This window comes from Crocodylus siamensis, chromosome 3 (assembly GCF_052110815.1).
Source record: "Crocodylus siamensis isolate JL-2025a chromosome 3, ASM5211081v1, whole genome shotgun sequence".
NCBI classification, from domain to species: domain Eukaryota; kingdom Metazoa; phylum Chordata; order Crocodylia; family Crocodylidae; genus Crocodylus; species Crocodylus siamensis.
Genome location: NC_143397.1, coordinates 238,374,931 through 238,399,670, shown reverse-complemented (window position 1 = coordinate 238,399,670; position 24,740 = coordinate 238,374,931). Strand labels below are relative to the sequence as shown.

The window sequence follows — 24,740 nt, the reverse complement described above, 5'->3', positions numbered from 1 at the left end:
GCTGGAAGGGACCTCGGGAGATCGAGTCCAGCCCCCTGCCCAAAGGGCAGGAAGTCAGCTGGGGTCATAGGATCCCAGCAAGATAAGCATCCAATTTACTCTTGAAGGTATTCAATGTAGGTGCTTGAACCACCTCCGCTGGCAGACTGTTCCAGACCTTGGGGGCTCGGACAATAAAGAAATTCTTCCTGAAACAGTCTTGCAGGAGTTTGTGACCATTCGACCTCTTCATCCCTTGGGGCGCTCTGGTGAACAAACGTTCCCCCAGATCCTGGTGGTCACTCCTGATAAACTTATAGGCGGCCATCAGATCACCCCGAGCCTACGCTTTTCCAGGCTAAAGAGTCCCATGCCTCTCAGCCTATCATCATAAGATCTGTTTTCCTGACCTCTGATTGATTATGCGCATGGCTCTCCTCTAGACTCTCTCAAGCTTCTCCACATCCTTTTTGAATTGTGGGGCCCAAAACTGGACGCAGTACTCCAAGCTGCGGCCTCACCAAGGCCGAGTACAAGGGGAGAATGACGTCTCGAGATTTGCTCGAGAAGCATCTATGGATGCAAGCCAGCGTTTTGGTCGCTTTATTAGCCGCAGCATCGCATTGCAGGCTCATGTTCATCTTGTGGTCAATGATGACCCTCAAGTCTCTTTCTTCTGTAGTGCTATCCAACGTAGCACTGCCGAGCCTATAAGGAAGCTGCACGTTTTTCCTCCCAAGGTGGAGAACCTTGCATTTTTCGTTGTTAAACACCATCAGGTTCTCGTCTGCCCATTTGCTGAGCTTGTCCAGGTCAGCCTGGATCACCCACCTATCTTCTGGCGTGGATGCTTTGCCCCAAAGTTTGGTGTCATCGGCGAACTTGGCCAGTCCACTCCTAACTCCAATGTCCACATCATTCATGAAGATGTTGAACAGTATGAGTCCAAGGACAGAGCCTTGAGGAGACCCCACAGGTCACCACGATGAGTGACTGCCATCAACTACAACCCTCTGGGTCCGACCACGGAGCCAATTTCCCAGCCAGCGGATCATGGTGGAGCCAAGGCCAAGGCCACAACTGTTTGGCCAGATTGGCCAAGAGGTGATCATGGGATACCAGATCAAAAGCTTCACTTTTGATTCAGGAAATGCAGCCACCTACCTTCAGTGGCTCAGGCTAGAAGCCTGGGGGCGATAGAGTACGGCTCTCTGGCACGTAGCCAGTATGGGCTGTATATTCGCTGCTTCTTCCTGCTGTCCCCGAGGTCTCTAGGATTTGCAGTCCAGCCTCATTGCAGCAGAACTCTTAGGATAGCTGATCATTTCTTCTTCCTGCTTCTACACACCTCTGGAATTTATAGTCCACAGTTGCAGCCAGCAGTAAGGTTTTGGCAGGGCAAGGCAGCTCTGTACTTGGGTGAAGGGAAGTTTAACGCCCCTCCCTGGCCCCAGACCCCAGCAAGGGTTTGTCGGGGGGGGAGGGTGTCAGTCCCTGCCTTTCCCTTTCCCCACCCCCCTTCTCTGCTGGAGCAGACAGACCAGCCCAGGGCTGGCAAGTATGGTGGGGGACTGTGATTTACCTTGAACCAGAAAAGGGTCTGGGACAGAAGTTTCATAAACAGGTTTGACTTGAATCAGTTAAGTCTGATACTACATTCAGCCAGGTTTATATTATACCGGTTTCATCCTTTTTTAAACTGGTTTATGTGCACTGAATTTATGTTCTATTGCAGGTTTAAACCAGTTTCTGATGACTTAAACCAATTTATATGAAACTTCCATCCCTAGCCTAAAGCGCACATGTAGACATGGCCACTTACTCCATAACAGTTCCCTTTGGAAATTCCTGCACCTTCTTCCAAAGTACCTGTTATAAGCCACTGTTTTGAGATGGGATGCTGAACTAGATGGACCACTTTTCTGATCTGGCATGGTTGCTCTTGTGCTTACTAGTAATAATGAGCTCCATGATGTTTTCTATGAAGATCATTCATTCTTCATCTCTGCATGAAAGATCATCATGTGCCAGTGCCTCACCATTCTCCAAATCTATCCCCTTTCTCTTTGAATCTCTACATGCAGTTAATGCAATTGAATATGTTCTGGCTCAGTTTGAACCAGGGTAAACTAATCATGACATCACTGTGTACATGTGCATTTAAGCTCAGTAATTTACTGTGCTGCCAGACACCACTTGTATCTGATGGGACTGTCCAGCAGCACTACCCAGGATTCAAAGAATCCAGTCTTTCAGCCAATGCTTCTCTGCGGCCACAGACAAGTGCTGCTTCAGTCTGTGTCAGGCTTTCTTCCAAAACTGGTTTTGACCCCTGCTTCCCCACCTGAGCACTCTTTCACATGCACCTGGCCCAAAGTAGTGCACAGCAGAGTCCTTTTCCTGAGGAAGAACTTCTTTACTGTCTGAGTCCCCAAGGAACGGACTGCTGCCAGAGGTAGTTCAAGCACCTACCTTGAATGCCTTCAAGAGACATTTGGATGCTTATCTTGCTGGGGTCCTATGACCCCTGCTGACTTCCTGTCCTTTGGGCAGGGGGCTGGACTCAATGATCTTCCAAGGTCACTTCCAGCCCCAATGTCTATGACATCTGTGAGTCTTTGCTTTGGATAGGAACGTTTGTTTGGCTGTCTCAGGTTGGACGCTGGCCTTCTTTTAAGAGCAGTTAGCTTCAGTAACAACGACATTCTCAGTACCTCTTTGGACATCTTTCCCCAAAGTACTGGGTGATAAATAATGTGGTCCCTGCATTTACAATTTCAGGGTATCCAGGTAATATGCTGAGCCATGCATCTCACAAGATAAAATACTGAACATTTTCAGGTGGCAAGTGTGTTTTGGGTGATATAGCCAGGAAAGTCATTGGTTTGAAGAGTAAATCTTCCGAAGTGAGATGCATAGCCTGGCACCCCATATAACAGAAAAGTTCACTGTGAAGTAACCAACAACACAGAGGTTTAGGAAGAGGAAAGATGATTACCAGCAACAGAGAGACTGTCGGGAGTGTCTCTCCATAGTGAAAGCAATTGGGGCTTCTAGTAGGAGCAGCAGCAGGGTATGATTCGCTTCTTACCAGCTGGCCATCTCCAGGTTGGTGGTGAATTGGGGCAACTGCACTTTGGGACGGACCCACAGAGCCCGGCTGGCTTCACATCCAGCTGCTCACTGACCTCCCCCCACTGCCACATCCAGGCCTTGCACAGGCTGACATGCCCTGGGCTCTGCACTCTGCTACTGTCATCTCTGTGCCAGACAAAAGCCGGCTTTTAATCAGCTGTGTCCAGTTATCTGTTACAGGTTTGGTAAAGTGCAGCTGTATTGATGGGACACGGGATTTAAAATATGCATTTGGATTTTGCTGCTTGGGGGCCAACCTTTCAGCATTGCACAGTGTTATTAGTGAGGGAGTGGCATCAGAGAAATGGAAACAAACTGAGCTAGTTTAAACTACGAGGATTTTTTGCCTGGATTCTGGTGGATTTATATTCTCTATCTTTTCTGTGTAGAGCACAGTGTTAATGAGAGACACATTCGAGGTGCTTGTGTTTGCTGACAGACATCTGCTGCATATTACAGCATATTTACATATTTTCACCAAATGCAAGATATTTCCCCTTTGTGCTTTTTTTTGACTGCCACAGTCTTTATTGGCTCCTTTCTCATTGCCTCTCTCCCATACATTACAGGGAAGAGAAAGCAGCCAAAAGCTTTGCAGAAATACTCCATTTTCTTTCTTTTCAAATTTGTGTGCAGTCTTGTTTGCTCTTCAGCCTTTGGGTCAGTTCGACTCTCTCCTTCCTGGGCAGGACTGCTTCCTTTTCAAAGCACTTTAAAGGATGGCTATTGTTTTAAGTTTCACCAAAATCAATTAGTTCCAAGTGCAAATTAATTGCAGTGTTTTCTAAAGGGAATGATCATGATCTAGTAGGATCTTCTCCAGAGAAATACTCTTGCCCAGATTTATGTGGTTTATCAGTGAGGAACTATCCACTAGTGTTCATAAGTAGTTTATAATTCTCTCTGAATTGGACAAGCCGGGTTTTTGTCAGCTGTGTTCTTTCTCTGATAAAACACTGATATCACCCTTGCCAAAGGCAATATTTTTCAAGGCTTAGCTTTGTTGGTGCCAAGAACAGTCTGTAAAGCAGAGGCCATTGCCTCCAAAAAGCAAAGTGCCACTGGCTATGAAAGCCTAGCGTGTCAATAGACGAAGTCTTTCAGAACTGTTATATTTGTGCACACAAGTCTTTCAGCAGAGAAAAACCCACCTTTAAGCTTCATTAACCTCACAATACTGGAAACTGGGACTCCGGCATCTAGCTTTGAAACAACTATTAAGGCTGGGCTGCAGACAGCATGAAGCAAAAATCCTACAGGAAACCAACCTTGAATTGGATTTCTGCCCATTAAAAAATAGTATGAGACCTATAGTAGTTTAATGTAAGCCTGATTGTAAGACTGCACTGAAGTGTTAGCCTGTCACTCAAAAAAAAGAAAATGCAGTGCTTGTGGGAATGATTTGGCCTGCAGAGAAAGAATGAGAGATTTAATAAGAAGGAGCTTATACTATGTCATGCAATCAGTAATATCATTAACATGGGGTTTTCAAAACCCCTCACCATTAGTCCACTTTTATTATTACCTACGTCAGTGATTAAACCAAGAGTGAGTGCTTTTAAAAATCTTCCTCTTAATACATAGCAGACCCGGTGATCTTTCAAACCGAGCGTGAGTTTGTGTGTAGGATGCACTTTGAATAACAAATAGGAAGCATTTCCAAAGGCTCAGGGGATGGAGGGGGGTAAAGCGCTGGAAGACTTGGCTTTGCTTTACATTACATAGCCACCAAAGCGTGGACTTCTTTCAGTTCAACTTTAAAATTGTTGTAAACACTCCCAGATTGTTTAAAACTTCTTGTTAAGTCCATGTGTTGTGTTCCCAGTGTTTTCATTTGGAGTGAAGATAAAATTCAGAGGTTAATGTAAAGAATATACAACTTACATGAGACAATGGAACAAATGGTAAAGTCTGGTAAAACAGACTTTATGAAAATCTGCTCTTCTTTCTTTCCTTTCCTCATCATAATTTGTATTATTTTAAAATGTTGTATAAGAAGTTCACAGATTCAGTGTTTATATGCAGAAGCACTGCAGTACTGAATCTGTGCCCTTGCACTGCAGTGCTGTCTTTTGGAAGGAGCTGAGACCTCAAGGCATGGCAGTGAAGTCTTGGCAGAAATACGAGATTGTTGCAGTGGCTGCTTATAGCCCTCTTGGTCTTTTGAGTCATTTCTGCTGTGAGCTTCCATTTCTTTGATGGTTCCCCTAGTATTTACATTAAGGAGAATTAAATGCTTGTAAGTATATGCAGGTTTACTTTTGTGAATTGCAGATGACACTTAACTGTTGCAAACATCAGACATGCCTACACATTCATTAATGTGCCTTTGCTACTGCACGTTAAGTTTGGTCACTCCAATATGAGGTACTACATAAAGGCACGTTAACTCATGCTAATGCACAGTAGCAACAGCCAATGGGGTTTTTTTATGATGCTTAATGCACAGTAGACTAATTCTACTGGGCATTAGCATGGTTTTGCTATGATGCACTCATACGCAGTAGAATAAGCTACTACACGTTGCAGCGTCTCATGTAAATGCACCCATTGTCTTCAGTCCTTAAGTCCATTTGGAACCTGACAAACTGATTTTCTGAATGCTGCTGGATTTGAATGCTAAGCCCTCCATTGTTTGTGGCTAAAAGTTACTACCAGAAAAGTGAGCACCCATTGTTTTTGCTTTTAGTAAAAGTTACATTATGTGTTTTAAAGCAATGTGGTCGTGCTGTTCCTGCTGCCACCCACTCCAGCTCAAATTTCAGGACCATCAGTTCCCCAACTATAAATTCCCAAGTGGCTGTGTAGCCCTCTGTGGCTTGTTCTGCAAGCAATGTATGCGGGTTTATTTTATCTTTATACAAAAAATATGCCAAAAACAATAGTGACAGCTGAAATTTCAGACAGCAGAAGAAAGGAAATTATGAAATTATAATGCATGCAAATTTTATGAGTTTTTTATAAATGAATCATTCCTGCACTCTTAATCTATAAGCTCTGTATCTGAAGGGGGTTGGGTTTTTTTTGATATGGGAATTTTTTGTTTTTCAGACCTCAAGATTATCGATTGAAGTAGTAAGAGGTAGAAAAAAAGAAGAGAGAACCTATAAAACTTTTGCTTTTGCTGCAAGAGATGACCTCCAAAATCACTCTCACTTGGAAGGCTGTGTGCATTTTAATTATCCATTCCAGGCACAAAATGGCTTCCACAGGTAAATTGGAGTTCCATCACGAGCCATGTAAGAGAAACCGAACCCACACTGTTCACCGTACAGATGACAATACTTGTTTTAAAAGGTATTGCTGTGTGACCTGACATTTGTTAGTTAACAATAAAATAATTTTTCTATTTATATGGAACTTAAGTAATCTTGTGCCTACTCACAAACATTACAATATTTGCTGAAATTGAAACCATCACAGCTTGTGAAAAATTGTAGATATTACACCCGCAGAAACAGTTAAAGAAACTGTAAGTAATTTGTTTTACTAATCTGACAGAGTACATGTTTTATTCATAAGTTGTATAATGAAACTAAATGCAGATTTAAATTAAAAGAAATCTGAGGTAATTTTGTTTTTCTTAATACTGTTTTTTTTCTTCTTTTATGCTATTCCAGGATCTTTGACATACTAGTGAAAGAAATGTGCAAAGTGATAAGTCTCTCTCTTATTAAAATTAAACGCTTTGAAAAGAAAACACATCTAAAAATATATTGTTACATCGTCATTCTGTCCATTCATCCAAAACCTTTTCTAAATTTTGGCAATTTACATGTGATGGGAAAGTCAAGTGCTTTATACTGACTGAGAAAATAGAGTCAAATGCCTAAAGCAGTTGGAGGGAAAGGGGGTGAGATTTGTGATGCTTCTTGGTTCATCTGCAAGTTCATTTCACAGTCTTTGATTAGTTGATGAGAAGTCCTCCTGCTGCACAAATACCATTTACCTTCATTGTAAAGTGTTTTATTGTCCTAAAGGAGTGAACTCATTGACCATGATCTTCATCCTGGGGCTTTAAATGATGGTTGTACTGGCACTTAAGCCCCTACATTGGTACCGCCTGCTGAGTAAAATGCTTGCTTGTGTGCCAGCTTGTACTTGTTGAGTGTGTCAAGAAAAATTTGACTACATTTCCTGCACTCATCTTGTACAAGTAGAATTTTAAAAGGAATACAGTTTGCTTTATTTACATTCACTTTTTTCACATCGGACTTTTTTGGCATTAGAATTCACTTATTTTAGGAAACAGTGATCCAGTGACTTAATTTCAAAGGCTTTAACCAAAGTTAGTAACTAAAGAGTATTTTAAACAACACAGGACTGCTTGAAATAAGAGCTCCATTTTGTGTAAGGATACAATGTATATGTGTGTGTGTGTATGTATATATTTGGTATGTAGGCAGTGGGATGTTTCAGTTGTTCATCCTGTGTTGAATACTTTGTATTCAACACAGCAACTTCAATTTTAAGCCATCTGGAAAATCTGACACTCTCAGGATCAAATAGTCACTTAGCTGGGGAGGAAATGTTGAGACTGTGCATCTGTCTTGCTTTTTTTGGCAAGTGCACACATTCCAGATAATATTTGTATAACATGTTAGGTGGGCACTACCAATTTATTACCACAGGACACACTTGTTCATGTAACATCTGGTTGTGTGCAAAATACTTTGATTATGGATGCCAGTAAATTTTGTCTCACATTATGGTACGGTTAGCTACAGTATAAATTCAAATCTTAACTCCGATAAGGAAATTAAGTTGTTATCTGAATAATTAGCACTCTTATATTATAACCCCTGAACAGATTTCAGTCTAGGTTAGTGAAGGAATGGGAATGGGTGATAAATGTTGATTGGTTTCAGCATTGGAAGAATATGGAGCATGACTATAACTACCATAAAAACTGCATATGTAACTGATATTTTCATATATAGAACAAAAAGTCCTAAGGAAGATTAAAAGAAAGCTGTGCCTGATTCTGTAGACATTCATGTACTGAACTGCTGCTCTTACCTGGACTCTAAGCATCAGCTTTGCAATTCTTTCCAAAGAAAAAAGTCTGAATTGTTGTTAAAGGTAGTTTGTCTGGATTCTTCTACCCAGCTGGGGTTGTTTACTGCACCTTAGGTACCATTTAAGTTGAGCTAAAACCCTCTTTTCCACCCTCTGCTAGGACAACAGGCAAAATCACTCAAGTACTAATAATCTTCCTATGGCTTCCCATTGTTCCTCAAAGGAGAGACTGTTTGTTTGTTTTTTCCACAGCTGACACATCACTGGGGAAAAGTCCTAGAGCACTGCAGCATAGAAAAACTTGAATGCAAAAGGAGAGAGGATGCAGTAACTTGGGCATGACTGCTGAGGGAAAGACTACATCAAGACTTGGCTAAACTAGGCAATCATAACCAGGTGCCAGTCAAATAAGTTAACTGAACAATACAGACAGTCCATATTACTGTTCTAGGATAGGAGTAGTTAGGTGTGTAAGCCTTAAGTCGCACATAAATTAGGACAGGGTGGCATCTTAAAACTAACTGGTTCAGAGCAACATGGGCTTTTGTAGGTGACAGCCTATGATGAAGTAGGTTGTTACCTACTAAATCATGCCTGTGAACCAGTTAAGTTTTTAAGGTGCCCTTCTCTACCTCCTAAAATGGTTCTTTGATTGTGCTATGTTTGACTAGTATAAAAAGCCAAAAGCTGCTGTCAACTTAGCAGTGGCTACAAGAGGATTAAAACTAGTGTTTGGCTGGTCAGGATTCAGCCATATGGCTGGGATCCTTCACGGTCAGCTTTCAGCTGAGATTGGAAAAAATGTTTTCTCTTTCATTCTGACTTCCCTCCAGAAAAGGTGCATGTCATACATGAGGTATGCCAGAAAAAAGGTGTTTAATTTGGTATGATCTGGTTAGCAAGTTTAATATCTGCTAGGAATCAAAACTCTTAGGAAACATCCCAAGCAGCCAACAGTCAATGACCAAATAGTAGAATATTGTCTACCATCAATAATACTGTTACTGCTACACGTGTTTAGCTAATGAGCCAAGTTGGCAACTGGGTATAGCTCCCTTGACTACAAAGGGAGCTAGGGTGATTTATACCACCTGTTGATCTGATTCATAATCATTGGCTTCATTATAAGTGAAGTACACACTACAAAAGCATTGGTGACAACATGTTGAGGCTCTGGTGCCCACTTTTCTAAATAACAAACCTTTTAAGCAGAAAAGCCGTATATATACAGTACCCTCCCCTCATTACACGTACCAGAGAAACTCACTTGCCTGCATAACAGTGCAAGTCCTTGTTTGTTCCCTGTTGATTTAGCAAGCTCCAGTTATCTGCTTCACGCATAGCACCTTTCAGAACCCACTGTCTTCTTTGTAGCTAATTGTATTCCATGTAAGCGTGCCAAAAAGAGTGAAGGGGAAGCAGATGGCAAGAGACCACTACTGGCAATAGCAACCCTGAAACTGACTATTAACACCCTTGAAAATGATAGGATTTAGCCAGCTTCTGGGCTGTTAATACTACAGCAATATGTAGTTAAGGAGCAATGATTGTTTATGTCGCTTGGGTAAGTGCAGTCTCCAGTTAGTGTATAACCTTGTTTCAGTCTGGAAGCTACACACTTAAATAGAGTTCACTGTACACCACAGAGCCAATGTATGGTAGAGAAAGAGAACGATCATCTTTTAGTCTTTTCAGAGTTTCTGTACAACTGTGTTGTTTGGATACCAAGAGGATAGGTCACCTGGGATAGTTTGTAATACTCAGTGGGATCTAATTACCTATCTGTTCTTTAAAACAATGAGATTACCTTTAAACAAAGGCATTTCAGTAGTTTACTGAAGGATGTGCTCAAGTAGGCTAGCTGTACAAGTCACACCAGCTCAGAACACTTCCCATTTATGAAATAAAAGCAAATTAATTCAAATAGTTTCAACAGCCACATTTACAAAATGATGTAATCGGATTCGGAACACAATCCTATCTACTTCACTGTTTGTTTATGAATTATGTTGGTTCCCAGCCTTGAAGCAATGGGAACGTGGTTTGTTTTTTTTAACTTACAAAAAACCAGCCTTTATCTAGATATATTGGGCTCACTAAGTCCTTCACAAATCTCACACAAATGGAGATATCTCCTGTGCAAAATATGATTTCTTCCTGCTGTTTTTGTTGCCCGTGATAATGGTAGAAATGCCAACTGACTGTCAAGACTTCCCTTTCAGCCCTACTTTTCTATAATTCCACGACCTGGTGAGGAGATCCTACAATTTCATAAAGAAAAGTCAGACAAGTTTTTAAAGATTTATGTAATCATATTCAGATTGTCAGAGAAAATAAAGAGAGCAGTAGCTTACCTTATATGGAAAAGCAGGTACCAGACGCATCTTGGGAGATTTGGGACTCCATATACATGCTAAAACTGTTAGAGCCTAATCTTGATGCTGATGAACGAATGGAGGATTTGCCGTGTCACAGCATTATCATCCTGATTCTCTCAGTGATATATAGTATATGGTATTTGCTATAGAGAATTAATGTTGTAAAACACTGAACTGTACAGCAGGGATGTATGTGCATCTCCTTCAGCTAATTTACTGATAAACCTTTAAGAAACATGAAGGCAGCTTCACAGCTGGCAGAATTAGTGTTCAATACTCACAAATCAAGTGTTTGGCAAGGGGAAAAAAAGGTTTATTTTTTCCTGCTAGCCTCTGTAAAATGCACAGGATTTCCTGGCAAAGAACCATAGCATAAATATGTGCATACATCATGGCATGAAACAGAATCAGTCAATTACCCTATACCATCCCCCCATTTTGTATTGCAAAATACAAGAAGTCCCAGTAAGAAAAACATTTATCTGTTCAACCCCAGCTCCAAAACCTGGCTTGACCTAATTGAAGGAGTATGGCCAGAGTAAGAGAGCAAGAAATGGATACTGCAGATATAAAGTTGGAATATAAGCATATTGCCATCTTGCTGGAAGCCACACTTGGATATGAGCAGCAATGTATGTAGGCATGTGTATACAAGCAGTAATCCAGATACAGACTTTGAAACTGCAGTGGAAGTATGAAACCTAAAATTACTAACACCAGTAATTCACTCGCCTGTCTCCTGCTGAGCCCAGAGCATATACAATGACCCAGAGGCATAACAATGCAGCCAGTGGCACCTGGGGCAACACTGACTTCCAGCTGCTGTGGCACAGGCATGCAGCTGCTGCAGCATTTTTTTTCCTGCTTCCCTGTCCTCCACCCCACCCCCATCAGCTACTGCAGTGACCGTAAGCAGACTGACAGCCCTGAATGAAAACACATGCAGTCACTGACCTTTTCCAGAAGAAAGGAGAGCTGTACTACACAGCAACTTTGGGGCCAACCAGTTCTTCTTTGCCATGCAGTCTCTCAAACCGAATAGCCAGACATTCAAGAAAACACAATCCAAATATATTTGGCTTTGCTAACAGTTACTACAAATTAGCACAATGACTAAATTAGAATGTTTTGGAGTGCCTCCTTAGCACAGTGAGGTCCTAGCTCATGATTAGACAGTATCACACTAGAAATAATACTAATCCTCTTAAAGGGAGGTTTGTAAATAGCTCCTTTTTAACCTACAAGAAAGTTTTCCAGTTACCTATAACCTCTTTATTGACTAATCTCAAAGCCATGATTTGAGCAGTTTTTTTGGTTGATCTGCGTTGCTTCAATAATAAAGAAGAGCCACTATTAGTAAATTGCACTGTATGTCTTGATTGGCTGCTCATTTGTCTCCTCATTAGACAACCAAGTTGCTTTTGCAATTAGAGATGCCAGTTTTTGTGCTACTAGCTTGGTATTTCCATGCACAACCTCCATTCCCACACAGTCCTACCATGTCATTTTCATGGTTTTGTTTGTTTAGTCTTATACTTGGTTTCCTAACGTTAACAAATACACATTGAACTTCAACATCATATTTCCTTTATATGAAAACTACAGTCCTGCTGTACTGAAAAGGGAGTGTATCCATATATCATTCTCTTCAGCCTGTCCCCTGAAGCTTAGAACAAGCATCTGAAGTTGAAGTCAACAAAATGTAAAGTTCATTTACTTATAAAAGCCTGCAACTTTTTATTTGTATACAAAACAGAATTGAAATACGTTCACAATAAATTATCAATGTAGTCCCATAGAACTTTGTGTATTTTATATAGGTACTGGGGGAATGGTCCCACTAACTACTTTGCAAATGGGTAATAGCTGGGTTTAAGGAAACCTGAATATGCACTCTCTTCAAAGATGGATTTAGTAGAGTTATTCTGCAAGGAATGCAGATTCTCAAAGTATTAGCACAGCAATTTTGTGTGGAACAACATGGACAAGAAAATGTAAAATCAACTTTTCTCAGTTGTCCAAATTACACCAATTAGCCTGATGCATAGTTTCAGATACAGTTGGAATAGCATTTCAAACAGTAGGCAACAGACTCAAAGGCGTACAAATGACCTTTTCATCTTCTAGCACCAACCCACTAAAATACTAAGTTTCTGGCATGCAACATAATTACCATTATTTGTTGTGACACAGTGATCAGGTACATTTTTTTCTTTTAACATATGAGCCTGTAAACATTTTCCATGATGAAGAGTTAAGCAACAGGACAAAAGCCTAAAAAAATTATGCATATAAAATACTTCCTGTTAACAGTTCATTAAGAGTTCTTTTTCCCAATTTCCCTCTTGGGTGCTGGAAAGTTCATACTTCTTTTAGATATTTTCCTGGGGAAGCGGCTAATTCCTGGGGATCTCAATTCAATAGCTTCCATCTCTTCCCGAACTGGAGTAAATTCTGGTTGAGCGAGACGAGGTTCTGGATAGGACTGGGAGTATGGTGCTGGTACAGGGTAGGACCCATGAACTACATACGGCTGTTGCTCACCATCGTAAAGATCCTCAGGGTCATAGATCTGGTAGGAGTTATGTGGCAATTGCACTACAGGTATGTCTTGATCAGTTGGATCACTGTATCCACCTTAACCCACCACCACCAAGAGTATTGATACGATTAACATAAGAGGAAGGGAGCAGAAAATTAAAGCACTCATTAGGAAATTGGAATGTGATGTGTCTCTTCAAATACAACAACTTTTATTCATTGAAAACATTTAACAAAATTAATAAGCAAAAGAACACCCTCTCAATAGACAGCCAAGTTAGTTGGAAACCATCACCAGAAGTTTATGTGTGTTCAGCTACACTGCATTGCTGTTCATACATTACACAGTTTGCTTTAGACAAATTCCAATTATGTCCTAGAAGATGCAATTAATGGCCAAACGGGGCCAGGCAGTTTTAATTTTAGCAGTGCAAGGAAGCTAAGTGCACATACAGCAGCTAATGAGAAGTTGGTTAGTGTAGTCAATCATGTTGATGGAAAGGATAGGGCAGTTCAGCATCCATTTCTGACCTTCAGCCATATGAAAAATACAACCAGAATGAGCCTTTCACCTTCCGGAGTGGTAGTCATTGTAAGGGATTGGCCCTTGAAACAGGAAATGAACAATGGTCGAGAAAAGAAAAGAGGATGGGAAGAGACGAACAAAAACACACAAATCATTAAAACATCCAAATCAGTGCACAGGCAGAGTATACTGTAAACATCAGACAGACCTCTCCTGTGGCCTATATTTGTAGTGGCTGATAAGTTGCTACCTCAGACACTTAACTTACAAGACTAGAAACTCAAATTATTGTGCTCAAATTTGTGGTAACTTCCTTCCCTGGCTTTCATACACTACAACAGAAAACATGACGGTTCAGGCTCTCTAACAATTACAGAGGATATTTTAGAAGGGATCATATTTTCTCTATTATGTTTCATTTGTTAATGCTGAGCACATGCACCCTTGTTTCAGATGCCAGTATTTAGTAGGGTTCATGCTATTTAGATGCATACACAAGAAGAAGTCAGGTAACATTTGAAAGACTACAAATGTAGAACTCCACTGTCACGCAAACATCAGGAGATGGAGATTCAACAAGCAGAACATTCAGGTCAGATGGAGAAGACACAATATGACAATAACAAGATCACGTGCAAGACAAAATCATTTTATAAGCATCCTATGTGGCGGTTTTTTGGTTCCTTACTCTAAGGCCACATTTTGTGCTCAGTGCAAATCCAGAAGTTTACATATAGTTGGACCCATCTCTTCCAAAGAGGTCACTATCACATTGTAATGCCAAGTTAATCAGAAGCTTCCATCTTACTTTGGCTGTTGGTACGATGCACTTCCTTTCCCCCACCCACCATAATGAAAAAGCCATGACACTGCTTTGGAATGATGATTCAAGGCTTTTTATGGTGAAGATGCTTACTTACCTCCCACACCATAACCAGCACAGGAAGAAGGGTCACAGTATCCAGGTGGACCTGAAGAACCCTGTGGCCCAGGGGAACCTGTATGCCCAGTTGGTCCTCGTGGACCTGGGGAGCCTGGCGGGCCTGGGCTTCCAGTTCGGCTTTCACCGGAGGGTCCTGCATGAAACATGCTATGTGAAAACACAAGCATTCTCGGGACAAGCACTACCATTTGACTACCCTGGCAATTCATGGTGCTAGAACACACTACCTAGGGAAGGTGTGGACTTTCCTTTGCTGGAGGTGCTCAAGAAGAGGTTGGACAGCCACCGGTTGGGGATGATAGAGACATAGCTATCTATCTTGTGCTATTTGTATGTCCCAAGTTTCTGGGCTTTGCTGGTTGCCCTCTCCCCTCCCCCTTTTCCCCACTCACTTTTCAGCTGTATGTGTCAGGGTGTTTTCAAGCCTTCCTCAGAGTCATTGGGTATTGGGTGGAGCCAAGACTGGGTATTTTGGGGTGTGCCAGTGCTCCTGCTGGGACTCAAACCCAAAGGTTCCTGGCTAGTGGGTCTTGCCCCTCCTCTCAGAGTCAGACCAATCATCATGTTGGGTCAGGAAGAAATTTTACTCCATGATCAGATTGGTATGGACGGTGTGGGGGGGTTGTTTTCCTCTGTAGCAGGAGGTGTGGCCCTCTACCTGGGATCCCTTGAGCATATATTAACAACATTGTATAGAAACAGAATATTAGCTGTTATGGTTCTCCTGCTTTACCTGTGGCAGGTTAAAGAGTTAGGTCTGTGATATGTAAGGCCTGAAAGTAGTTTTATAAAGAGCTGAGAGTAGGGATTTGTATAGGATTGTTTGGATAGGGATGATATTGCCTCTGACAGGGGGTTGGACTTGCTGACCTCTAAAGGTCCCTTCCAGCCCTTCTTCTCTGATGCTAAGAGGGCTGTAACACCAAGAGAGAGTGCTTCTCTGAAGGGGAGAGCTCTCCTTAAAACTCCTCCAAGCAGATGGACGGGATGAGAATAGGTTCATTTTGCTGCTTCTAACAGGTCTCAGTTCCTCTCTGACTGCTCATCCTAATGCAAGATCACTTCACCTTGAAAGTTTCCCTAGGTGCCAGGTGTTTGGAAAGGGTTTCTTGGGGGAAGATAGGCTGGGCTCCTTGCAGTACTCTCACCCTCCATTACAAATGATATATCTGAAATGGGGGAAATGTCTTATCAGCACACTGAATGGGGGAAAACCTCACTCTACTAATACTAAAGTCAATCCATTGATTACACAGCATTGGATATTACTCTGTATATTTTTTCCAGGTGCTACAAAAGTCCTTTGAATATAAGATGTCCTTGTATTTAGGCTGCATCCACAGTTTCTGACTCTAAACCTTTCCAAGACAGTTCACATGATATAAACCAGCTTCCACCTTACCTATGGGAAAACTGTTTTATTTTCATAAGAGAACAAATGAATACAGCCACTCGCCTGTCCCTCCGTCCCATTCTTTGTGAAACCATATAGGTGGTTTATCCTAGACAAAGGGGAATGTCTGCATGACATATTATGCAGGTTGTTCAGAGAAGAAATGACTGGAGAAGACAAGACTGAGGGATTTGATAACAGACTTCAAATACCTGAAGGTGATTATAGAGAGGACAGAGGTAGGCTTTTTTCTGTGGCTGTATGGGACAGAACTAGGAGCAACAGGCTCAAGATGCAGTGGGGGAATTTTAGGGTGGAGATTAGGAGGAAGTTTCTGACTTTTAGAGTGGTCAAACACTAGAAACAGCTATCTAAAGAAATTGTGGATTCTCCATGCTTGGAAATTTTCAAGAGCAGGGTAGACGGACTCTTGGTTAGGATGCTTTAGTCAGGGATGATCCTGCATTGAGCAGGAAGCTAGGCTAGAAGACGTGGTGACCCTTCCAGCCCTACTTGTCTATGATCCTATGACTTGCCATGTTATGACGAGTCATGACACAGATGAGCTCAAAATGCAAATGGGGCACTAAGTATCCTGCTGGCTAGACTTGGAAGGCAGAAGAGGGGGTGTCCCACCTGCCCTGCAAATGGGTCACAAGCTTGTGTTCACTTACAGGAGAAACGATGAAGAGTGAATTAACGATAACTTTACCTGCAGGCCCCGGCGGGCCTCTGGGTCCTTGTGTTCCAACCCCTGTACTGCCTTTCTCTCCCCTCTCGCCTGGCAAACCTATGGGAATATCAACACTCAGAACAAGTTTGCACAATAAATGCTTTTATAAACAGGTGGCTCATCTTGGTCATAGTGCATACACTTAAAATAAAATTGAAAGACCAGAGTGAGAAGCCTGGTTCCATGCTGCATGGCCCAGGAGACTGCAGACAAGGTGCACCTAGGAACAGATAAAGGTGGCCTTGCTTTTCCCAGGTTCTGGGCTGCACCTGTGCTGACTGGCAAATGTCAGAGCAAATTCCACACTTTGCATGCTCAGTCCAGAATAGCCAAGGCACATTATGCTCCAGCTCCGAAACACCCCCCCCAACCATGTCCTTGCAGCAGAGCCTATGCTAGAGTGCACTGCAATAACCCTGCATTAGTAAGATTAAAGAATCAGTCACTCCTTCATATTATCCCAGGGATGTAAAGAGACTGCAGCACGGACCAGGTTCTGGTCCCAGAAACAGTTAACAAGTCCTTTTCTATGATATCTCTGGCACATCTGTTGGGAAACCTCTAGCAGTCAGCTCAGCCTGTGACATACCCAGTTCATGCATCAACAGGGGCATTACTAACAGGTCCAGAGAGGTCTTGCTCCCCCTCTATGCGGTGCTGGTCAGGCCGCAGCTGGAGTACTGTGTCCAGTTCTGGGCGCCGCACTTCAAGAAGGACGTGGGGAACCTGGAGAGGGTCCAGAGGAGGCCACTCATATGGTTGAGAGCCCCTGTGGCCAGCCCTATGAGGAGAGGCTGAGGGACCTGAATCTCCTCAGTCTCCGCCAGAGGAGACTGAGGGGGGATCTTGTGGCTGCCTACAACCTTATCAGGGGCCACCAGCAGGGACTCGGGGATAATCTGTTCACTGGGGCCCCCCTTGGAGTCACCAGGAACAATGACCACAAGCTGAGGGAGGACAGGTTTAGGTTAGATATTAGGAAGAAATACTTCACAGTAAGGGTGGCCAGAGCCTGGAATAGGCTTCCCAGAGAGGTGGTGCTCTCACCTTCCCTGGAAATCTTCAAGAGGAGACTGGATAGGCACCTGGCTGGAGTCTTATGACCCCTCCCACCCCCAGTGCTCATTCCTGCCCATGGCAGGGGGTCGGACTAGATGATCTGTCTAGGTCCCTTCCAACTCATTGATTCTATGATACCTGTAGGGCTAGAGACAGACATTCAAAAAGTGTGAGCCTGAATTCAATATTGGAAGGTTAATCTAACCTGGCTAGGCTGAACTGGTTTGTAACCAAACAGATATTCTCTCTGAACTGAGGAAATTCAGACACATGCCTGTAATGGCTCAGGCTAGAAGCCGGGGGGAGGGGGGCACTAGAGCAGCCCTCCCTTCCATTGCACAGTCCTGAACTGAGGTGGGGTGTGACCAGGCCCTGGCAAGACCTCTGATTAGGGAGGTCTGCCTGCACCATCCCAAGCTTTTCTCCGCTGGCTGCTCAAGAGCTAGGAGTGTTGCCAGACCCCAGCCCCCTGCTAGCACTCTGAGGCAAGGGAGGGGGGAATGTGCAGTGTATGCATCTGCTGATGATGCAGAGCTTTTCACATCTCCCTCTCCTTGCTTCTTTATACTGTCTGCAGCAAACTGGCAGGTGAGCAAGCCAGCAAGGAAATGATAAAAGGGTTTATCACCCCATCAGCAAAACAATAGCCTCTCTCCATTATTTCAAACACTTTTTAAACAGCTTACCAGCTGACCTGTTGATTAGCTCCAAAAAGCCCTAAGCGGTCACTGTTCTATGTGCCTGTCCCAGTGAAATTGGAGAAATACACACATAACACCTTGCAGCAGACACACACAGGTACCTCTAAGTGGGGCTGGGGTCTGTGCTATGAGAGATGGGAAAGGGGTGGGCTTCCTCCCTGAACAGCGACAGGGGGTAGGGCAGGGGGAAGCCAGGCAGACCCTTCTGTACCTGCAGTCTCTGCCAGAGCTCTGCCCAGGGAGCACAGGGGAGGGACCAGCTCAGCTGTGGAGTAGAGAGTCCCACCCAGCCCAGAAAGCATGCTGGGGGAGTCTGGTTTTTCTTAAATCAGCAAGGGGTCTGGGATAGGTGTTGCATATACTGGTTTGAGCCAAATCAGTTAAGTCTGATACTACATTCAACCAGGTCTATTTCAAACCAGTTTCAGCCATTTTCAAACTGATTTATGTGTGTCTGCACATCTGTTCTGTTACAGGTTTAAACCAGTTTCTAAACACTTAAACCAGTTTATGTGTAATGTCTGTCTCTAGCCTAGGAGTCCACATGTCTAACAGGGCAGGAGAAGCCCTACATTCCTCTGTACATTGCCTTCCAAATGACCCCTATCACATCCTGTCACATGCTTGCTGTGAAGCAGCCATCAGTGCATGGTGTCCAAGTAGGCAACAAGATCGAAAATTCACATGTTGGAGTTTCCATGGGGAGATGGAAACTCCAATAAAGTCTGTGTTTGATTTGGATAGTTCAAAGCCATAACGTCCAAGCTGATTCATGTGACTCTTCCCCATTTTCCAAATCTCTTGTGTTAGTAATTTGGTTCATACTCTATATGCTTTTCAAACTCGAAATCAGTAGTTCGGTACCTTCCTAAACATAAAGCAGTCTGAGTCCAGCAGCTGACAGGCTGCACTCAGCCTGGTTTCAGCCTTTTCCTAGTTTAGTACCATATACGAACAAAGGATAACCTGGGGCACCAAGTCCAGCCCAGTGATAGCCCACTCAGAGAATTGGTTTCTGGTGATTTCTGATGGAAGCAAACCCATCCATAAAGCCTTGTTTCAGCCTTGACAGACAAACTCTAGGTAGGTTGAGAAAGAACTGGGGATTAAAGCATTTTTCAGGGTTATTAAAGAGACAGTGTCCTTGTTTGGTGTTTACCAGAAGTTCCATTATAAGACAAGTCCACTCTTGCTACCTTCATTTATCAATCTATAAAGAAGGAAAGAAGAAAATGCCCAACACACCCTCTTTGCCTAGTGAGGAACCAGCTCAGGGAAAGCTAATTTGCCTTGTAAGGAAAAGGTAAATTAGGTATCCCTCAGAGTGGATGCTTCTAAACTGCAGCTTTTGCTATTTTTCCCTTGGCCTCACTTAGCATTGAAAGCACTAGGCTGAAGGGAACAACATGCAACTTAAGGTGCTGACAAAAGTGACAATTTTTGCCTGATCTAGCCCCTGAAAGTGCTCTTTAGGCATGACCAAACAGAAGTGCATGGCTGCAGAGCATTTTAAAAGGGCCCAATCTCATGACAATGTGAACCCTTAGTACATTACCCCAAGGTGGGGGGTGGGGGCTCCAATCTACTCCACCCACCCTCCAGCACTGGCTGGGCAACCCCCACAGTAAGCTCCATCCACTCCCTTTCCCCCCTCCTATTCTGAAAACATCACCAGGGCTAGGAGGGGGAGGTGGGGCATTGCTAGGGAAGAGGCGTTGCAAGCTTGCAGCTGAGCTAAACAGCAGCTGACTCTCCCAACCCCTGGGACCCAACAGCAAATGTTGTTTGGGTCTAGGAGATCTTTGTAACTCATAGCACTTTCTTCAAAGTGCCATGAGTTACAACAGGGAGCTGCTCTTCTTTCTGCACCTTCAAAGCCACCTCTGGCCAATATTGCCTTGCAAGCTATATGGACCAATTTTAAAGATTAGATTCATGGAGTATAGGCTAGAAATGCCCAACAGACAATCTTCCCTAACCTTCTTTATGACACAGATCATTACATTAACCTAGTAACCCTGTAGATTAAAGCATAACTCAAATTCAGCTACACTCCTTAAAAGGCCTGTTCTAATGCAATAGTTTGTCACTGTTCTAATGCCATTTAAATCAAATGTTTATGTTTTGTCTTGACTTTATTACATGAACTTTACTTTTTACAATAAAAAACCATTTTCTAATAAGAAACCTTTTTAAATTCTTTCCTTCCACAGAGCTCAACATGCTTCATAAATGGGAAGTAGTATCCAATTTTATAGGTGGGGAAACTGAGGTTTAGAGAGGTGAAGGGGCTGCCCAAACTAAGGCAATGAAAAAATCAGGAGAAGAAACCAGGTCTACTGGCTTCTGGTATCCTGGCAGCTTCCTCACAATGTCTTATTCACACTTCCAAGAAAGCAGAAGTAACAGGTCAATACAGCTTTTCATTGGGCTTCAGTGATCTAAGGAACAGTGTAGCATTATTATTATTCTGCATGTTCCAGGTTCCTTGCATACATCTTTAATGAAAGATAAAAGAACAATACAGCTGATTTCTCTTTCCCAGCATGTATTCAGGAGCACAGAGCTTTATGTCTCTTTATGTCTTGCCCAAGAATTGGTGCAGGTTGAAATATTTGTAAAACTTCTGCTAAAATAAAATCGGTTTTTTTGCTAAAAGCAGCAATTACATGAGTGTCCCTGACCACCTTGCTGCCTCATGGCCATGATGCTGTGTCAGTTTTCTGTTATAGGCCTGGATACAATATTAAATTCAGGCCTATATCAGAATATGTGGAACGTGTTACCAGTGTTCCTTTAGCTGTTCTAGGAATGCTGCCAGTGCACACCCCTTCCAATCCAGCCCTGACCTGGACTCTGTAATTCACGCCTCTATAACAGCTAGAGTTGATTACTGTAATTCCTGAATCGTTTGCCAAGTTTATCGGCACACTTTCCCTGAGCAGACTCAGCAGCCAGGTTTCTAATCACTTAGCTTGTAGCCTCTGCTCCCAAGTCCTCACGCTGACATTCAGGAAGATTTCACATTGATCTTCAAAGCCTTGTTCTTCTCTCAGCCATGAGTTAGATTACATTTTGCTTATTTGTTATTGTCCCCTGTGCTATGAGCTTCAAGGCAAGAGTTTCCAGGGTCCTGAGTCATTTAAGTCCTTTTAAGTCTCATTTCAACTGTGACTGAGGCCCCTAAGGGTAGATTGTCAAAGGGCACTTAGGCTTCATTTTGCAGTGCTTAACAGCTGTCCACAGAACTGACTTATCCCCATTCAGCTATTGTCTATTAGGGCTGTGCAAAGTTTTGGGTGCTGATTTCATTCAGAGGAGATTCAGCCCAATTCGGTGGCTGAATCTCCAAATCCGAATCAAATCAAGGACCAATTAAAATCAATTCAAAGCTCTCCAAATCATTTCAGAAAAAATTCGGAGAGCTTTGGCAATTTGGACAGTCCCTGCTTGCTGCAGCAGGGAGCTGGACCCAGACTCCATGCTGGTAAGTAGAGGGGAGGGGAGGGGAGGAAGGAGAAGGGGGAAGAGGACTATGGGGGAACCCCTGCCAGGCCCCAACCCTTGCCTGCTACCCCAGCCCCCCAAGCACCCCCTGATGCCCACCCACTCTCCCAGCTCCCTGCCCCACCATGGCTGACCCACAGAGCCCCAGCTCCTAGTTGTTTAAAAAAAGCCCTCACTCATCAGCTGCTGCCAGGTGAGGGGGGTGATCCCTGCTGCCCCCAACTGCCCCATGCTATGTGGGGGGGCTCTACCACAAGCCCCCCAACCCCTGCCTGCTCTTGCAGCCCCACCCCCCATGGCTGCCCTACCTGCCTCAGGTCCCGGGTCTTTAAAATCAAAACAAAACCCCGGTCTCAACGGCTGCTGCAGCAGTCTTAGGGACAGTGGGGGACAGCAGGGATTGGCCCCTGCCTGGCAGCAGTTGGTAGGGGTTTTTTTGTTTTTGTTTTTTAAAGGGTCAGGAGCTGGGGCAGGCAGGACAGACATGGCGGGGAGGGTTGGAAGAGTGGGCAGGGTGGGGGGGCTCATGGCAGAGCTCGCCATGCAACATGGGGCAGTGGGGGACAGCGGGGATTCCCCCCATCCCCCTTCACTCCCCCGCCTGGCAGCAGCCGGTATATGCAGGATATTTTTTTTCCAAAGAGCCAAGAGCTGGGGCTGGGAGGGCAGGCAGGTTATGGGGCCTGTGTGATTCAGAGATTCAGCTGATTCAGCAGCAGCCAAATTGATTCAGGACATAGATTCGAATCACCAAATCAAACCACTATCCCCTGAATTGGCCAAATCCGAAATGAATACTAGCCGCTTCGCACATGCCTACTGTCAATAGTCCATGGATGTCTGAGTTATCATCAGTAACGTTTCCCAAGTGACTACATTTCTGCTTCTAGACACATTCATAACTACCCAGGTCTTGATGACATTAGGTTGTTTAGTGCTTAATCCTAGGGGGGATTCATAGACTAGGTGCTCCACTATCTATCTTGCCTGGTAGCAGTTCTCAAAATATTTCTACTGGATTGAGTCCCATGCCTCCACCCCCTGTCCCACAACAAAACATAGATGGAGGAGATGGTGCCATCTATACCCTTTTATCCAATAGCACAGTGGTTGGAGCCATCAAACAGGATGTAGGAGACCTGGGCTCAATTCCCTCTTGTGTCTAAGGGGATCTGAGGCTGAATCTTCCAATTTCCACCTCCCAAGTGAATGAATGTTCTAGCCACTGCACACTTGGAGATGCTGGGAGCATCTCAATCCTTCCTGTCAAAGTTGACCCCTTTTGCATGGAATAATTAAATATTTCTTGTCTACAAATACAGCTCAAGCTTAGTGGTTAAGGCATTCTCTTAGGGAGGGAAGATCTGGCTTAAATCCCTGTTCGAATGACTACTTAATATAAAATATATAACACTGAAGTAGGGACTGCAATGCAGGTTTCTCCTCTCCAACATGAATGTCCTTGCTACTGGGCTCCAAAGTCATACTGTCTCTCTTTGGCCCAAAGAACATGTAATTTTTTTCCTGGAAAGTAGACCAGCTGCAGTAGGAGGGATTGAGATCTCTCCACCACCTGAGCACCTTGGAAGCTAAAGGTTAAAGCCTTTACCAGATAGGAGGAAGATGTAGTTTTCCAATCCCCTCAAGCCAAGGAGGCAATTGAACCCAGGCCTCCCACATCCTAGTTGAATGCATCTGTTAGCAGTTGGATTAAAAGGGCAGGGGAAGAGAAGTGGGAGGGTGACACGTCCACACTGTAGTGTGAGAATGGGCTGGCACAGACTTCTCAGTCCCGATACTGGTTAAAGGTCAACACCCCAAAGACCCTAAGCCCAAGAAAGCAGTGTGGTCCCAGACCAACTCCTCTCCTCTGCTGTTTCCTATCAGCTCACACAGATGTCTCTCTGCTCAGCATGGAGACTTTCCTGGGTCCCATTTTTGGGCACCTCCTACTCTCCACACATTGAATAGGGAGCCTAGGGCTGCTACAGGGCTGCAGATTTCTCTAGGCAGCAAAGCACCAAATGACAGGCACTACAACACTCAGCATTGCAGCACTTAAGCCCTTTTGTAGATGTAATCCCTAAATCTCATTGAAAATCAATGGGACATACACTCCTCAATTATTTGGGCAGTTCTGAAATTTTACCCCAGGACTCTTCCCTCTAGGCATCTTGACAAAGCAGTATGCTGCCAGCTGGTCTCAGGGATTCTGAAATTCTCTCTTTTTACGTCAAAGTTGAAGACTTTGCAATCTAGCGTGCAGTTACCCTTCAGCTTGCCATTTCACTGTGAATGGCTATAAGACAGACTATGTGAATGGCTCTATTGTGCTGTGGATGTGGGAAGGAGTCCCAGATTGAAGAGATGTGCCCTACCCACACAGATTCCTGGGGGGAGTCTGCCTCAGTGACATGCCAAACATTATTTCTATGGTCAGGGGTTGAATTCCCCCTCGCTTTTTTTAAAATGAACTCCTGCCAGCTTCTAGCTGTCCATTCCAAGTGCAAAATATTTATAGGCATCATGGTGAGAGCTGTTTGCCCATGGTAGCCACAGAGAAAGGGACTAAGTCCTCCATTCCAATTCACAGACATAAGTTCAATTAAACTACTACTAAAGTCAGACACATATTCTGTAAGTAACTGCTGGCACATGCAAAAGGCAATACCTTTGATCATAAGAACTGTTAAAAGACTGATCCACTGTACATCTGGAATCTACGTGGAGCTTAGTATAAGTACCATTGTTTGGCTTACTCAGAGAGCAATAAAATGGTGATTCCAAAGGCAGCTGCCACAATCATTTGCAAGGCACAACCTTTCA

The 24,740-nt window shown here is 43.6% G+C and overlaps 2 protein-coding genes across 5 annotated transcripts in view; one reads left to right on the top strand and one right to left on the bottom strand.

Annotated features, from left to right (window-relative positions):
* Positions 1-6,686, top strand: part of MRPL13 (mitochondrial ribosomal protein L13) — a 58,335-nt gene extending 51,649 nt beyond the window's left edge. The window contains exon 7 of the mRNA XM_090040572.1: positions 6,166-6,686. Coding sequence (XP_089896698.1) covers positions 6,166-6,190 — 25 coding nt within the window. The 3' untranslated portion in view covers positions 6,191-6,686. The remainder of the gene's footprint in view (positions 1-6,165) is intronic.
* A 5,537-nt stretch (positions 6,687-12,223) lies between these two features.
* The window catches only part of COL14A1 (collagen type XIV alpha 1 chain), a 192,358-nt gene continuing 179,841 nt past the window's right edge, over positions 12,224-24,740 (bottom strand). For 3 of the 4 annotated variants that reach the window (XM_090040565.1, XM_090040568.1, XM_090040566.1), the window contains 3 exons: positions 16,627-16,704; positions 14,499-14,654; positions 12,224-13,148 (listed from right to left, as the gene is read on the bottom strand). In XM_090040565.1, coding sequence (XP_089896691.1) covers positions 12,829-13,148; positions 14,499-14,654; positions 16,627-16,704 — 554 coding nt within the window. In that variant the 3' untranslated portion in view covers positions 12,224-12,828. Of the gene's footprint in view, positions 13,149-13,243; positions 13,659-14,498; positions 14,655-16,626; positions 16,705-24,740 lie in introns of those variants that run through there. The other variant, XM_090040567.1, reaches the window with a different exon arrangement.